The sequence below is a fragment of the Rhyacophila brunnea genome, unplaced genomic scaffold (assembly GCF_057557595.1).
Source record: "Rhyacophila brunnea isolate RB1 unplaced genomic scaffold, BYU_Rbru_1.0 scaffold_4, whole genome shotgun sequence".
NCBI lineage: Eukaryota > Metazoa > Arthropoda > Insecta > Trichoptera > Rhyacophilidae > Rhyacophila > Rhyacophila brunnea.
The window spans coordinates 29,890,824-29,909,079 of NW_028233068.1; the positions used below are offsets into that span (position 1 = coordinate 29,890,824).

At 33.8% G+C, this 18,256-nt stretch overlaps 1 protein-coding gene across 1 annotated transcript; it reads left to right on the forward strand.

The window, feature by feature from the left end:
- Positions 1–1,814: 1,814 nt before the first annotated feature.
- On the forward strand, positions 1,815–17,604 carry LOC147067228 (uncharacterized). Its single transcript, XM_085954487.1, has 5 exons — positions 1,815–1,952; positions 6,791–6,921; positions 8,073–8,217; positions 12,271–12,429; positions 14,452–17,604. Exons 2-5 carry the CDS (start codon positions 6,910–6,912, stop codon positions 14,673–14,675), a joined length of 540 nt encoding a protein of 179 aa, XP_085810613.1. The 5' UTR covers positions 1,815–1,952; positions 6,791–6,909; the 3' UTR covers positions 14,676–17,604.
- The last annotated feature ends 652 nt before the right edge of the window (positions 17,605–18,256 follow it).

Below are 18,256 nucleotides of genomic sequence, written 5' to 3' on the forward strand. Positions count from 1 at the left end.
GTTACAGGCAATTTCGGTAAACAAAACGAAACCCGTCAAACCACCGGTTTGGGATCCAGGACGAGTGGTAGATCATCTTAAGAAAACAACACCGGTGGAGTACAACCTATTCGAAACCTCTCGTAGGACAGCTACCTACTCGGCTGCTTCTCGCATCGGGACGAAGGGTTCATGACCTCACACTACTCAGTAATAGTAGACAATGGATTAGTGGAAAAAAGTGACCACATAATTGTATGGTGAATGTTTGGCGCAAATACAGATACCGCCAAGCATCGTCAATCGGAATGGAAGCTAAGCGCTTCCACGACGTGTCAAAACATCGACCCAGTATTCTGGTTACGGAAACTCGTCTGCATGTCAAACCCATGGAGAGGGAAGGTAGGGATATTTCGGAATTATTTATATCTTCAAGAGGATCACCAAAACCAACCACCAGGACAGTTCTAGGGAATTGGATAAGGTCAGTACTGTTGGAAGCAGGGGTACAAGAACCACCAGGCAGTGTCCGCTCAGTGGTGGCTTCCTTAAACTGTAAATATACCCAATATATGATATTTTAAAGAGAGGTAACTGGCGTAGTGAGTCGACATTTCACGACAACTACCAGAGAACGATGGATACACCACCATCAGAAGGGGAAAAGAACCCATTAACTTCTCTATTCAACCATATACATGGAAAGTCACGATGGTCTATACCTCGTCAATGAATCATTGTCACATACAGGAATTTGGCATACCCAACAACAGGTGATAACAAACAGATATCTCAATGACTTCAAAGTCAAATTCGAATAATGAAAGGAGTTTTACCTACCAATAAAACTCTTATTATCATGTTGACTTTGAAGTCCAGGTAACTTCTACCTGGTTCCTTGAGTCATATCATAATGAAGACAAAGTGATGCCAAACTCTATACATAAAAAATAGACGCGCGGGTATGACCAGTATATGAAAACGGAGGAATGACCAACGATAAGAAAAAGGCAAATATAACTTCACGCGAAGAAGAAAGAGCAAACCCTATCTCAAGGACTTCAAAATCAACATGAATACTAAGAGTTTTATTGGTAGGTAAAACTCCTTTCATTATCAAGCTACTGGCAAGCATACGAACAAGAAAAATTAATAGGTAGGTACTTAATTTATTTTGTTACGATGAAACACAAATTATTCAGGGGAGTTTGGATGTTGCGGGACAAAACATTCAATGTCTCATCATGGGCAACAATAAACATCCGCTAAAACCGCTAACTAGGGTATGTTTGTATTGAATTATTAGCAGGTATTGTAACAATTATTACAATTAGTTGGTATTAATTGTTGCAATAAATGCTATATTTTAACGGAATGCCCCTTGGTAAAAATTAGTGTGAAAATGGCAAAAAAAGTGCGAAAATTTAGAGCATAAGCGAGAGAGAGACAGTTTCGACTGATTACACGGCTAACTGATTGTTACAATTTATAATAATACTTCCATACAAAATGAATGTAATAAATCGTAATACTAACATATTATCGCGGCACGTTAACGGTCGACAGTCGCCTTTTGTACTAGAATAACCCGCAGATAATTTTTTTTAAAATAAGTCTTTAAATTGAAAATTACGCTTTTTACGGCTTTTAGGTCTTCACTTTTCATGCTTCTACAAAACAAATTACCTTTGTAAAATATTTTAGGGATAAATTACAGTGCTCAAAATCTTTGCTTATGAGATTATAGTCATAGACAATTGCTGGTTTTCGCCTACGTTTTCACACGCAAAATTGTCTATGGTTTTTTGCACAATTTTCAAAAAGTAGATGTCAATATTGACAGTTCTTAACTAATAACAACTCCTGATATTTTACGTCGGACTCGTAAGTCATATACGTAAAACTAGCTCAACTTTATACACACACGGTTTTTACGTATAGAAAAGGATGTTATGCACATCAACAACGCTTGGGTAAGTAATACTATGTTTTATATTGCCCTAGAATAGTGTTTTTCGAGAGAATGTAATAATAATTGATCAAAATCTTGGACACGAGACAATGTTATCAATGTCAAACACAATAATGAAGGACTATGCGTTGCCTTTAATCTGCTTTCGGATTTCGCACATCGCACCTAACCGCGACCCGTGAAGTGCGATTTTTTGCAAAGGTACCAGCAAAATTCAAAATGTTGGATTGGGTGAAAGTGTCGTTGTTGCTTTGCACGTTTGGCATGCTTCGTGAATTGAGACCATCCGAGCCCTACGTCTCCGAATTTATCCTGGGGGAATGGCGGAATATCACAGAAGAAACCCTGAACAAGGATATTTATCCAGTGGGGGCTTATTCATATCTATAACTTCTGGTGGTTGTATTTCTAGTAACCGATTACTTGAAATATAAACCACTTATCATCGTTTCTGGTCAGTTATTTAATTTATCTCTATTTAGGTACTACTCTTACATTTTAAGTGATATCTTGGTCGCCAGTTACGCAAGCTAAGTAAAAAATGCAAACTGTGACCACTCAAAACTTTATTTTGATATAAGTACCTACACCTTTCTGTGCCGCAATTAGTTAATTGGTGTAATTGATATACAATTAGGGCGCGTAAACACGCTTGCGGAAGTTAAATGGAGAAATATCAAGTTAAAACACATTATTATGAATATCGAAATTTTTTTTTGAAGTTAAATAAAAACTTCATTAGAACATTATAGGTACTGTGACACCCCCGTATGGTCCCCATTTGGGGATGTCTTTGTGTGTCTGGAGACGCCCGAATCGGTATCAAAGCCAACAAATAATAAAGCGCTGATTACAAAAATAAATAATAATAAAAGAGCCCAGCCGGCAATGCCGTAAATTTTGTTAACCGTTGGAGATTTGCAACGTCGCTTTCTTTTCGACGACGGTTTCGTTGGAAAAAATCACAAGATGGCGCGCAGATCGCGACAAGCAGCAAAATCGCGAACGCGTACATTTCGCCCTCCGTAGAATTAAGTTATTAAAAATGTAACCATATAGTATAATAAACGTAAATAAACTCGCCGCTTCCATCACAATTCCGGTGCCTTAATTATCCACCTTCATCCCAAATACAGACGATAAAAAAAGAAAACAAAACACAAAGTGACAGTTGAGAAATTCTCTTACCAAAATGTAGGGAAATGATATGTGGCCCCAGTCAACGTGGACTACGCTTCTTGATTTTGATCGTCTGGAATCAAGAAGCAGGTGAAATTTCTTTCACCCGGACACACCCTGAGATCCAAACACCGGAATAGGAAACGGCGAGGAAAAAAACATCCAGAGGCTTGCCTCTGGTGGCGCTCAACAAAGTATAATAAAAAGCAGTAGAAAGAGGATGCTGCCAAAGCCAAGCCAGTGAAAAAAAGAGCAGAAACACCCGGATTGCCAAGTCAGGGCTCCCGATGTACTCCCGACCAACTGCATCCGCCAGCGAACTTGGCCCACGGACGAGTGTATCGGGCAAGACCCTGGCTCCAACGAGGGAAAACGGCGTCAAATGCCCTGCATCATCAGCCGCTTGAGCCCTCTTCGCCAACAGCAGCGTGTCTGTGAGCCTTGCAATCAGCCCTGGCCCAGATGCACCAGGATGAAGAGAGCTACAAAGCGGCCTTCTTCAGCTGAGCAAAGCAGCCTCCATCAGCGGAAAGCAGCCAAGCAGCATCCTCAGCCATTAGCATCATAGATTAGTTAGTTTTAAGTGTTTTTTGTTTGGAAGCGATGTATAATAAGTTATTTCAGTGCTCGAAGTAAAAAAATTTACAACCCGGAGCGGTTGTATGAGGCAGAATGGCGTTCCGGTCCATTTCGGGCCCTGATATATTTTTAAAATTATTTTTATAAACTCTAAAGCCATTTTAAGTATTAAATTAAGTTTTCTGCATATTATATTAGTATAATATCAGTGCAGTGCGTGTAATTCGATAGCCGCGGCAGGGCAAGCGAGCAAAAAAAAAGGGGGTCGAGTAATGCGCCGGTATGCATTTTCGTGAGGGATTGACTGATTTTCGGACGGTCGCTGTTGGGAAGGCTGGGTGCGACGTCCTCTCTCAGCATCCGCCCGTACGGTAGACATGGGGAGCCGCGAACCACTGCGCCCACAAAGCGGCGTAGTGCTGCATCCGAAACTCTCCGGTTGCCGACGGTCCGAGGGTGTTGAGAGGGCTGGGCGCGACGCCCTCCTCTCTCAGCAGCTTTACGGTAGGCCTGGGAACCGCGAACCACTATGCTACAGTGCTGCATCCGAGTCTCTCCAGCCGCCGACGTACCGGGAGGGCTTCGATCCTTCAACGTCTAGAGACGCAACCACCCCTTATCAAGCCGCCGCACTGTCCAGTTACACACGCTATCGTAATCAGCCCTTAGTTGGCCCGATCCCCATTCGGGCCTTTCCGGAGAGGTGCGCTTGTGACACCCCCGTATGGTCCCCATTTGGGGATGTCTCTGTGTATCTGGAGACGCCCGAATCGGTATCAAAGCCAACAAATAATAAAGCGCTGATTACGAAAATAAATAATAATAAAAGAGCCCAGCCGGCAATGCCGTAAATTTTGTTAACCGTTGGAGATTTGCAACGTCGCTTTCTTTTCGACGACGGTTTCGTTGGAAAAAATCTCAAGATGGCGCGCAGATCGCGACAAGCAGCAAAATCGCGAACGCGTACATTTCGCCCTCCGTAGAATTAAGTTATTAAAAATGTAACCATATAGTATAATAAACGTAAATAAACTCGCCGCTTCCATCACAATTCCGGTGCCTTAATTATCCACCTTCATCCCAAATACAGACGATAAAAAAAGAAAACAAAACACAAAGTGACAGTTGAGAAATTCTCTTACCAAAATGGAGGGAAATGATAGTACCCATAAAATAATATCTATCTAAGTTCTTCAGCGATCACATGTTTTATAAAAGTTGTTTCTTTAATTGTAAGTTTATCTTTGAAACAATAATTATTTTTCTTTTTAATGTTTTGAGATGCATATTACACACGCATATGACACGCTAAACATTAAACATTATTAGGTTTCATACTTCATATTCTGTCTTTTCATTTTAAATAATTACAGCTGACTTTCAAACCAAATGTTTACAACAGGAGAACCAGACCACCATAGGCAGATTATTATTTTCATCCAATTCTGTCTTTACAAACATACAGTTTCGTTTTCTCAGTTATGGGAAGTCTTGGGCTAGATGCTTAGTTTTTCCATAAAGTTCATATTTACTTAGGTACTTTTTTAACTCCTCAATTATGCTTGGAATAATCCAGATTTCATTGGGATTATACCTATCTAGATGTTATGGGCGTAATTTAAACATGCCGACACATACATCTCCATTTGCATTATTTCTAGCATTAAACACATTTCTTTACATGTCAGAGTATAATATGTTAAATAATCATTTGCTGTTGAGTCTGCCACTGGTATTTTTTAAGTAAGCACCTACTAATCGCTTAATAAGGAGTCTTCACCACTGCTAAGTATCTACATATATACTTAAGAGAAAGCTAAATTTACCAAATACATAATATTATGTATTATGATTACATGTGTGCTAATAATTAACACAGAATACTTTTCTATAAATACCTAGTTAAGTAGATTTTTCAATTTGTTTTTATTAATTTTGATTTTTAGAAATTAACATATTAATTTGTGCTGTTGTCAATTTGTTGTCATCAATAAGATTTACTAATAATTAGGGATAAAATCTACATTCAGGGAGATAAGATAATATAAAAAATAATTATTTATCTATGGCATACATATTAAAAAGCTGTATCATATAATTTTACTATGTCAATGATTGACAGTGATATTCTTGTTTAGAAAAATTTATTTTTTACTGTAAGAATAGATAACTTTTACAATCTTATTCATAATTATGATTGTAACACTTGATTTGAGATTTTTTATTGAAGTTATTTTTCATATTATTATTATATTATATTATTAAATGTGTTGATTATTACTAATCGTAAGCGGTATGCATTCAAATATAATTATTGATGTCTCTCAGAGATTAATAATTTCTCTCTATTAGGTGGTCTGGAGTTTTTAATGAAATCATATTACATTCTTTGGATTCCTTCCAATTACAATTAAATACAATATTATATAGGGACGATTGACCAGGGCTCACGATGGCCTAGCGGTTATGCGTAAGATTATGATGTTGGAGGCTCCGGGGTCTCGGGATCTCACCGTAGACGTATTTATTTTATTTTGAAGATTGTTACATTACAACATACTTAATTACAGATGAAGAGCTAGGAGGATGGTTGCATATTCCTCCTAACCTTCAAAACAACAAAATGGTTGGGTTAAATTAAAAAAAATCATACATTTCGCTAATATGTTCATGACAGAGATTAGTCAAATGATCCCAGGTAGGTAGCTAAAGGATCATGGGCAACACCCCGAACTCCATCTCATTATGTATTGGTTTGTCGGCGGTGTTAATCGAGCATCGTATATATCGAACGGCTTTGACCAAGCACTCCCCAAACACAATAATATATCATCTCATACAAGTCCATACAACGTAGTATCATTGGGTAACAGTAATTACCAATAAAGCGATTTTTTGAAAATAACTTGGTAATGGAAAACACAGTGTAGGTACTTTTTTATAAAAATGAAGATAATATTATAATAAAACACTGTAATTACGCAAAACATGTACCTGCCGTTACACCATACTGTTTATTGTATATATCAGAGTTTGTTGTTATATTATGTTGTCGAGTAATATATTTCCTCTGATTTTTAGGTTTGTGTGGTGTCATAATCTATGCTATTCAACTCTGGACAGTCAGTGCGGAATGGCTTCAAATAGCACAATTCTTCTATGGTCTCTTCATCGCTACAGAAGTTGGCTATTATACCTACATGTTTGCAAAGGTAACCTATAATCATAAATAGCGCTTCTTGTATTCATATAGATTGACGATCTAAGAAGGTAATACCTGCTCATGAAAATTGTTAGAAAAAGCATGGAAGTTTTCAAATTTGTGATAATTTGTAATATCTTATCTTTTTCATTGTTGTGTCACTAATTCTATTACAAACAATATTTAGAACATGCCATGCGTTTATTGACATTATTAAACCTGGTTAAGCTAAGCAATGGAAATTATTCTCATCAGACGGAAGACACAAAAAGTCACTATATAGAGTGGGGGAGGCCTTCTTGGTCCAGGGTTCGATTCCCAGTGAGATGGCAATATATCGATGTGATTTTCTCAAAGCCCGGGTGCTTATGCGATTGTTTGGCTTCTATTGAGCCTCATGAAGTGTTGTGTTGAAAAAAATGAACACACTTTTTACAAGGATTGGTTGTCAGACATTTACCTCACCCATTGGATCCTTGCACTGTAGCAAACATGCATTAAAATCACAACATGCAAATATTTTCATCTAGCTCAACATCTCGGCCACTGTGGGTGATTTTACAAAACATAACAATACTTGTGTCATTATTTCTTTCAACCATGTCAAACTGCTTTTTGGAATACGATTGATTGTGTGACTTATCATCATCATTATCGGTAGTAGACAACCTGGAGAGAGTCCTGGATTCCTCCAACTCTCCCGCATGTCTGTATCCAAAGTTACCATTATGGTAGTCACCAATACCTCAGTCTTCCAATGTTGGTTAGCCTGTCTCCTCTCCTACGCATGAATTAATTGTGGAACATTGTTTTCATCACCAGTTCATTATCATTCATACGGTTTATGTGATATAACCAGCTTACTTCTAATTTTCATTGATTGAACTGTGTTACAATCATCGTACAAGTCATAAAGTTCGGCAAATCCAACTTGTGAGTGTAAGATATATGATGGTCTATTTTCAAATACTGATATGTTCACATAATAGTCTAAATCTAACAAAAATTATGTATCTACATAATATTATATGTGTGAATTTGCTAGATGCGGGGTCAAAACCTGCAATCCGCAGCTTCAGAAGCAGGGGGCTCTGTCTCTGCTCTACTATGCGGTGTCGTCAATTGAAGATTTATTTTAACTTGTTATCATTTGTTTAATAGGTAGATGAGGAGCACTATGAAAAGGTATCCAGTTGGACAAGGGCCGCTGCCTTGGTGGGAAAGTTTATTTCAGCATTGAGTGCCCAACTTCTTGTGTCCTTTGAGGTTTTGAATCTTAGAGATCTTAACTATATCACATTTACCAGTGAGTACAACTTGTCATATATTTTTATCTATTTACGAATATTATTGTAGAAACTCGATTGTCTAGACCACGGGTTTCCAACCTATGAGTTGCAATCCCAAGCGGGGTCGCCGTCTGAAACAATAAACATTGAAAGAATGTTGATTTTTAACGAAATCGCACCGTAGTGTGACAAGGCCCATCCAACAAAATTGACATTTTGCGTTAGTGTTGATAAAGTATTTCTCTTATCTATAATTACGGCATATTTTATTTTCTGAATTATCTGCTGATGATTGATGGAGATACTAATTTTACAAGGTTCCCACGGTATCGGTTTATTTAAAAAGTTAGTGTTGTAACTCTAGCATTGGATATCTACATCCAATGCTTGAATGTAAATTAACAATATCACAGAATATTATTATTTTAACTAATATTTTTAGCGAACTTAAGTTAGTTAGCTAACGAGTTACAATTTCAATATTAAAATTATATTAAATTATATTCTACTGAAAAAAATATTTTCAATGCGTTCATAAAATGGGGTCACGACTCGAAAAAGGTTGGGAATGTGTGGTCTAGAGTGGTGGGCAACTTATTATTCAATGATGCCACAGGTGTGGTGAATGAGAAGTGAATTCCGCCATACTATGTAAAATTTTTGAGTTTAGGTCGCTCAACTGAAATTGCAAAAATGAAAAATAACAACAGCCGTTATGTAGAGACCAAATTTATTCTAAAAACGTGCACACGCAAAACGCATATACATACTTAAATATTCCAGGTCTATACAAAAGCAAAGATGAAATTAATGAAGCAATGTGAATAGAAGTGAAATGGAGTATTGAATGGCAGTCAAAAAGTGGCAGCTGCCAGATTCAAATTCTCCAAACTTTCACTGCCATGGTGAATTATTCTAGATTATTATTAGACCCTGTCAGAACGCCCACTAGATTTAGACTGGATGAGATTGTTCAAATACAATTTTGCAAAAATATAGTGTATTTTCCATAAGATGTTTAAGTTTTTCAGGTCAACCAATATATTTAAATATCCCAGTTATTGTTGTCTGTTCACACATTATTATCGCAACGGAAATCAAACTCAATAGTTACACAATTGTTACACTTGATTTTGTACAATCATAATTAACTATATTTGAGAGATTATTGACCTTAATTTATACAACTCATCTGATATCTTATCTGGCATGGTTCTTATATTTTTGTTATAAAGTCAAAGACATTCTAGATGGCTTTAGATGATTTTAGATGGTAGGCATATTATGTTGAATAATTTTCATTTTGTGGACATGAGAATTATGAACATTAGATATAAGTGGTAGGTCATAAACATATTTGCTTACGTACTAACTCAGTTACAAATAATGGAAAATCACAGCTTTGTGATAATACGACCATGGTTTTGTACGTAAGGTAAACAAAAACCAAAACAGTAAATTTTTTGTTGAATACTGTTTATGGTTCATGCATCCTTTGTCACACAGTCAAATTATATTCAAGGGCCATTATACCATTTCAGAATAACCATTCTCCACATTAATTACTTTACTAGTACTCCTTCGAGCTAATATTTACTTCTTTAGGTTTGGTAATAAACGTAAGTTGCTTAAATTCAAACAAAATCATGTCGATGTGGTATCAATTCAAATCTGAATTTGTGTATTTTGATCTTTGCAACTGCTGTTTGTGTAAACTGTCTTGAAAACAGTACATATTTTCTTGGTTAAATGCAGTTGATTTTTTTTTAAATTTTCTATTACTCAGCATAGCAATAATTTGTCATAATACTGAAAATGAGTTGCCATAGCCTTTCTAGCAGATTCCAATGACTAGCTAAGAATTAATGGTTAATATGTTCCCTCCAATGTTACTTGTTACTGTGTTCTTCAGATTTGATGTTGTTATGATGTTTATAACTATTTTTATTAAATGAATTTTCCTAATGCTTACTTTCTCTGTACCTATTACTCTATTATGTTGTTGTTTTATATTTATTGACTAGGTATGATAATTAAAACCCATTTTTTTCTATTTCATCTTTTATTCTTTACTTTGTTCAATAATTATTGTAATTTATGTATTATGGCATATTAGTCAATCACTGTTTTGCCGTAATACTGCTCTGAATAAAAAAAATAATAATACTTGGGATTCTAAACCAATTGAATATGTGTATTAATTAAGGCGCTAAGTACCAAAAACATAAAAACTGACATTTTTATAGAAAAATGTTCCACATACCAACGCCAATAACTTCAACTATAGTCTAAGTGCCTCAAGCAAGTCAAAAAAATACAGCAAAATAATTAAACCTGTCGACGTTGTAAGTCCGTTGGCGTGTTTTATTTATAATGGTGTAAGTAGCACTGCAGTTGTCAACGACATTCAATATAAAATAGCTGACGATGGTGTGTTGACACTTGCGAGTTCTTAATACCTAAAATTATAGAAGCTGCCGTGATTAATTCACACTGTAAAACTACATTTTTCAAAAGGTCTGCTTCATGAAATTTTACTGCAATGACTCGGTATTTTGTAACTACAGGCAATACTACTTTTTGGTACTTAGAGCCTTATTTAATACACGTATTCAATTGATTATTATTCTATTTTGGATTATTATGTGCAGAACAGCAAATAATATAGGTAATTTTTCTAGAACTAATGCAGAATACTTTTTGTCCTCTAGCCCAGGTTCTGAGCATATTTTGGGCTATTTTGTTGCCTAACGTGGATCACAGTATTTACTTCCACCGTGATGTTCCAGATCCACGCCTGTCAGATACCCCATCCGCTAAGCAACCAATTCAGATATAATTTGTATTAATTTATGAATACAAAAATAAATCATTACCTACCTAGTTATTTTTAATGGTGAATATCGGCAATAACTCCTCACTAAATACCTATTTGTGGAATTACTGCCTAAAGATAATGCCATTTTAAAGTTTGACATTTTCTATAAAATCAATCTAATATGATTGGAATTGAATATTTTATTACCTCCGTTTTATTATACTAACAACTGGCGGCAACTTGTCGTTTATATTTTGCATTTACCTTGAAAATATATTTTTCAAGATATTACTCGAGTAGGTACATTTTCAAGATGATACTCAAGTACCTACCATAATATTAGTGCAACTTAATTGAGGTGTTGAGGATTGGTACAAATGACGTATAAATAAAAAAAAAATGAATAGCAGTTTACACATCACCACATTCCTATTTATGCATAGGAAAGGATTCAGCTGTGTAAATAAATTCAATGAAAAGTTATACATACGCATATTATTCTTCTCAGACATGCTCAGCGTATGTCAAAATTGAGATTTTATGCTATTTTCAAAGCATGATCCTGGACATTTCTTAAACGTTGTAGATAATCTATTTACATAATTTTGAAGCCTTATTATCCTTTATATTTATTTTAAATATTTGATGACTGCATAAAGTATTTTTATAACATAAAATAGTATTCTTTTAAACCTCTCGCTCTAATGTTTTAGAATATAGTCATATTTCAGTACATCCATGTGAAGTGGTGTTAAGATTTTTTATGTTTCTTAATTTTTAAAAGCATTTATAAAACCATTAGTAAAATTTATGTTGACATTATTATAGTGAAATATTTACAATAAAAAATTATATTGATAATCTCTGTGATCCCAAATTTGACAAGAATTAGGCATTTTATTATTGAAAAAATGGGCAAGATTTACACATTTAAAGATACTTTTAAAAATACTAATTATAAGCTATGTCTTTGACCATTCAAATGTGATAAACATTCTACGAATAATGTTTGCATTATAATAATTATTGACCTAAGAATAAGGTAGTATTTTTTTGAAATACACCATTTCTATTGGCATTTTCCAGTGGCTAAGCTACAACATACGGCCGTAGCCATAAATTGACAAACGATAAATGAAGTAGGGAGTAAGATCATGTTAACAAAAAAAAAAAAAATCTGTTAGGTGCATGTTCAAACACGCGCACATCTTTGTTTTATTAATTTTTATTATTAATATGACTTATATTTCAGATTGGAGGACTTCGTCTTCTCTGGGAGCATGCTTGTTCAGCGTATACGCGGCCAAATATTCTTGCCTGGTCAATCTGGTATGCGTTTTCGTCTGCATTCTATCTTCAAATTATATCCTACATGCAACTGCTGTGGAGAGAAATCTCACCCAACAAAGAGGTAAACCCTCCTTTTTGTTGATTATGTGCAAGATCTTCCAATTTAATCATATGGTGGGCCAAGACCCACATGGGGTTATACTAATGTGGGTCTTGACCGGCTCCAGGAAATGTTTCCACTTCCCTCTGTCTGCTACAAGCTATCTCTACTGCCCTAGCCCCAAAGATACTACATATATCTGTTCTCTGAGTGGAAACTTGATCATTTCTTTTCAGTGTGCTAAATGCATCGTTTATTGACATATTTGAGGTGTTGAAAATTATATGGCTTAATAAGACCTATATAGTCTGTATTTTGGAGTCTCTGAAGACTTTTTCCAGCCCTATATTGAATAGTATACAAGCAAAGGCGTCACTCGTCTGAGACCATCATTTGTACGTAATACATCAGAGAGTTAGTCCTTATTTATTTTTCATTATGCGAGATTTTACTTTGCCATAGACATTTTAACCAGGATTTTATGTTTATTCGGATCATGTGCCTTGATTGCAATTGAAAATAAAATTACAAAAATAATACTGGTAAAGTTGGTGCTTGCACTCGAAAAAGAATGCATTCCAATGAATATTTAACCCTGACATCAATAACTTTAAATTTATTACACAAACATTAAGATTAAACCGTTTAACAGCAGTCATTTTGATCGCCGCAGAGGATTTCGAATGGTTTTGGAATTATTGCATTGCGTTGTATTTTATTTATTTATTTATTTATTTATTTATAAAAAAGAGTATTACGGCATTACAGCTTTTGGCCAATGCGCCATAATACATAATACATACAAATATATAAAAATATCTTAATTACAAATAACAACTAATATGACAAGAAAGTGGAAAAGACAGCATGTGTAAATATTAAAGAAATATGATAATATATACAATTATAAATTTATCCTATTTAAAACGTCTACAAACATTATATAATTAATAAAAAACAAATCAACCTTTATGGTGCCATCAAATAAGCTAATTGCACGATACACAGCATCATGAAACATAACATCTGTCCTGCGACGAGGTATCTTGAAGACCGTGGAGCTGCGAGTGATATTGGTTGGAACATGAAAATTAATATTTGCCAGTATATGCGGATTGTAAATGAACCCACGAAGAAGTAAAAAGAAATGCTTTAAAAGAACAATCACTCTTCGGGTAGACAGGGATTGCATTGATAGCATACCCAGAAGAAAACGAGTCAGGAAATTCATTTTATTGTCATTATCATAAGGAAAGAACCCGTATGTTCTTAAGTAGAGAAATCTAAGAAATCTATTGTGGACTCGATCCAGCTTAATTGTGTGCATGAACCTATTAGGACTCCAAATAATGCTGGCATATTCAAGAATACTCAACACAAATGATACGTATAATGTACGTAGCACTCGGACGTTTTCGACTGATTTTGAAACCCTCATAGCAAAACCAAGCATTTTGCTAGATCTAGTACTGATGTTAAGAATATGCTGATTGAAAGTGAACTTTGCATCATTCAATACTCCCAAATCTTTTATCTCCGTTACCCTACTCAATATTATACCAGACAATGTGTATGGGAACAATAAGGTGTGCCTTGAACGATTGAATGAAATAATATTACATTTGGAGGTAGCGAATTCAAGTTTATTTAAGATAGACCATTGCGAGATAGCATCTCATAATGGGGTTTCAATAGTTCGAAAAAGTTTAAGATCATCTGCGAATAGCAAACAAGAAGAATTGGTTATAACTTTGACAATATCATCAAAAAATATTGAAAACAAAATTGGGCCAAGATTTGAACCTTGAGGAACACCAGAGTTTGTTCTAAAAATCCGCGATTCATTCCCATGGTAATCAACAAATTGACGATAATTGAAAATTGAATTATACTTAATGTAAGATACTATTATAGCATGTAGGTATGTGATGACAATCTAATTTAATAATTAAATATTGTGGCATAGTTTTTTGACAATTCTCCAATGTCACACACTATTTGCGGCAGTGTTACAATCCCTTCTGACTCTTATTGTCATTTCAGATTATGGACTGGAGTTGTCCATTAGAGATCAGTACAAAGCGTATGCCATCTGTTATTTCATACTGAGTATTGCCGCCTTGATAGCTTGGGCATCTATTTTGTTTGTGAAATGTCGATCAAATGGCGATACCAGTCCCTCGAATATCCAAACAGCTAGCAAAATATCTGAAGACGTTACTGGAATTGTTCATCATCAGGAACATAATACCGTCACAGTATTGTAAAAAACATAAAAGATGTCGTTTAAAATTGTCAAAAAATTATTCGAATCACATAAATCAATGTACAGTTCCTTAGTACTCCTTCAATACGAACCCTACCAAATAGAAATTTGCCCTTAACCGTTTCTTTTGTATTACCCCTGAAATCGTTTATGGAACAATTAATAGTTAATTATAAATTTAAATACTCATATTTTGTTATTTAAAATTAATTTTATCAGCACAAGCAAAAATATGGCATTTTTATTCAAATAAATTTTAATTTACGTTAATGTACACTGAAAATTATTTTGAAACACAGCATATGTCATGCATGTTTCCGCCAGCTGTCGATTAATTATTAAACAGTACAGATAACCCTCCCCCCTCTCCGTTGATTGCGGGGGATATGTTTTCGACACAGTCGTGATAAGCGAAATTTCGCAATCAACAGATGATTTAAAAAACAAAACAATTTAAATTATTGAAACCCTTTTTTAATAAACTTATTAAAATTAATAGCAGTCATAATAGATAAATTAAAAGTTATATAAATTTGCAGTAAACTGATAAAATAACATTAATTTTGTTCAATGTTGCAAAAAATATCTATGTAGGTACTTAGTTTACTCTGCATGGATTTGTCGATAACTGTCAAATCATCTGATCCTGATTCCTGGCATGTGGCACATTATGAAATAATTACAGCACAAAAAATTTATTAAAAATCAGTCGCAATATAATGAATTCGCACTCACCGGGGTCGCAATAAAAGAGGGTTACCCGTATGATAGGAAATATTTATTCACCGATTATATAACTAAGGAGCGTCAGCATGACCTAACACAGCTGGATTTGTTTGGAAGCCCAATGAGCGTGTGGCAATTTTGTGCTGTAAAAAATAACTGATCTTTTTAAAATCGAAAATTTATGTGAATTTCATTTGACTTTTTTCTGATTTTGTGAGTGATTTTGAATCTGCTTATGTAGATTTAGTGAGAAAACAATATCTGAGACACGAGAAAATGTATTTGTGATGTGTCATAAATGATAGTTTGTAAAAGTTTATGACACGCTCCTTTATAATAAGTACTTAATTAATTTTCTTTGCAAATAAAGGTTAAAAATTAAATAAATTATTGGATAGCATATGAGGTTCCACAAAGTGAGGTTTACAGTAACATACTTTTTGGCTTTTAGTCATTCATAACCCACTGCATCCTCACTTTGGATTTGAATAGATGTGTTTTATGTCATGTCATGGGATTTGAACCGGCACTTCTCCACATTACTTTACATTTACACAAATAATACAATTTATATGCTTTCTTTAGTGCTTATTTAAAAAAAAGTGTTTATATAATTACAAACTAATTTATTGAGTGTCTATAAGTGTTTTGTTATTTATGTATGACGATTGTTTGTTTAAAAAACATTGAATGTAAAGAGTTAAATGATTAAAAATCAATCCACGTAATTAATTTTTTAAATGCAAGTAAAATAATTAATTAAGACAAGACGAATTTATTAAAACTTTGTGAAATGTACTTACATAGAATTATGCAATTAATAAATCTCTATCTAGAATCTAGATGATTTCAGGTAACAGAGATTCATTTATCAGTTAGATTGTGATAATGTATGTCGTTGTAGTTAAATGTGGAGTAGTGGGCATAAAAATACTTATTTTTTATACACTATTTCAGTAAAATTAGTTTTTAATGTTAAGGCCGAAGATTATTGAGATCCATATTTATACATACGAGTAAGTATAATTAGCAATAGCTTATCACATTACTTTTATATTAATTTTGTTTGTTTTCGTTGAATTAGTATACACCTATTTATTTTTTTAGTCTATAATATAATATATTATAATTAGAGAGTAAGTAAGAATTACATTGGTATTAGATCAGATTCTAAACCAGATACCTCCCTCCAACTTTAAATTATTATTGTGTAATCGTAATAATTATATGTAAGTGTTAAATTATTTAACAGACGATTTTCTTAAAAATGAATTACCCACTAAAAACTCTGGTGGTCTTATTGTATTAATTAAGAAATATTTCGATTTTATTATGTAGAATTTTATGTACACGTTAAATTGGTGTCCAATAAATGAAATTGCAAGTGGATGACAGGTAATTGTCATAATTCATTACAAACCAATTTCATTGAATATTTATGTTTAAAATCTGTTTTTGGTCCACGGACTAGTATTAGTGCTAGTATTAGGGCCACAAAAATGAGACGAGGTGAGGGCAATAATTTTTTTTTTTTAATTAATCACAAGTCTGGCTTGTGTGTGTTTTCCATTGTTTGTAATATAACATTTTCCTAACAGCATTTAACTTGTGTTCTTATCCACAAATGTTATTGACTTATTGAATCGGTAATAAAACGACAAATGCAACTTCTTGATTATTGCACTATATTAGTATCTATGTCATCCAATTGCCATGCCAACTAAAACTGCAGTTTTTATCAAAAATGAATATTGTATTTTTGGTGTTCTCCGTGTAATATGTATGCCTAATTTTTTAGTAGTAGTTCAGCCTGTATCTGAACTCATGGGTGTGGGTTGCAATCTCATGTCTGGTAAAAAATCATTTGTAATGCTATTTCAGTAAAGACTATCTATGTGAACAATTTTTACTCAGCAGACCCAATAACTGAGTAAATATATTTTTTTTCATTCACAAGTATTCATTACAATATAAAAATATTGCCTTTTTTTGATAATAAGCACATTGAGAAAAGAAATAAGTAGGTACTTTTTTAAAATCTTTAACTATAAATTATTACCTTTCAATTATACTGGTATAATTATTAAGGTATATTATCATGTCATATTCTTCATCTTGTGAATATTATTTTACCAGTATGGTAGTAATATTTATTTATCTACTTTTTGGTTGAATATGTTTTATGATGAGTTGTTTACACTAAAGCAAACAGTTTATTTAAATTTTTTTTTTTTTATTCTATTCAAAAAAACGTTGATTTTATCAGATAATAAATATTTTTTCAACATAAATCCCTCTTATTTGCATCTAATCTAGTTGTCGATCCTTAAAAAGTGTCATCCCTTAGGGAAATCTCCTCCAGAACCTTAAAGAGGCCAGGGTCATTATTAAGCTGACTCATAGATAGGTATGAGCAGGGCTAACTACGGAGCATAGGAATTTTCTAGCACATAAAAAAATTAAAGTCACCCTTTTAAAAATTTATAGCTAAAGTTGAGTTGAACTATTTAAAATAGAAATTCCTGCATTTTTCCATACATTAGTTCAAGAAGTAAGTCTACTAAAATCTAGTATCACTATTTTTTATAATTTAATCCCAAAATCGGTATAAAAGCATTCCATAACTATTGTAAAGCCAATAAATATTTGATGATTAGTTAGGTATAGCTTAAGGCGAAGTCTTCATTGAGCCTTTTTTAAAGAGGCACCTAGCGGAAAAATACGAAGCTTGCAATTTGAGACATTTTTTTGATAATTTACAATTTCAACTGTAATAATGTATAAATATGTATTTGAAAACATTAAAAATAAAAATATTTTTTATTTTAAGTCAAAGACAAACTTACAATTGTAAAA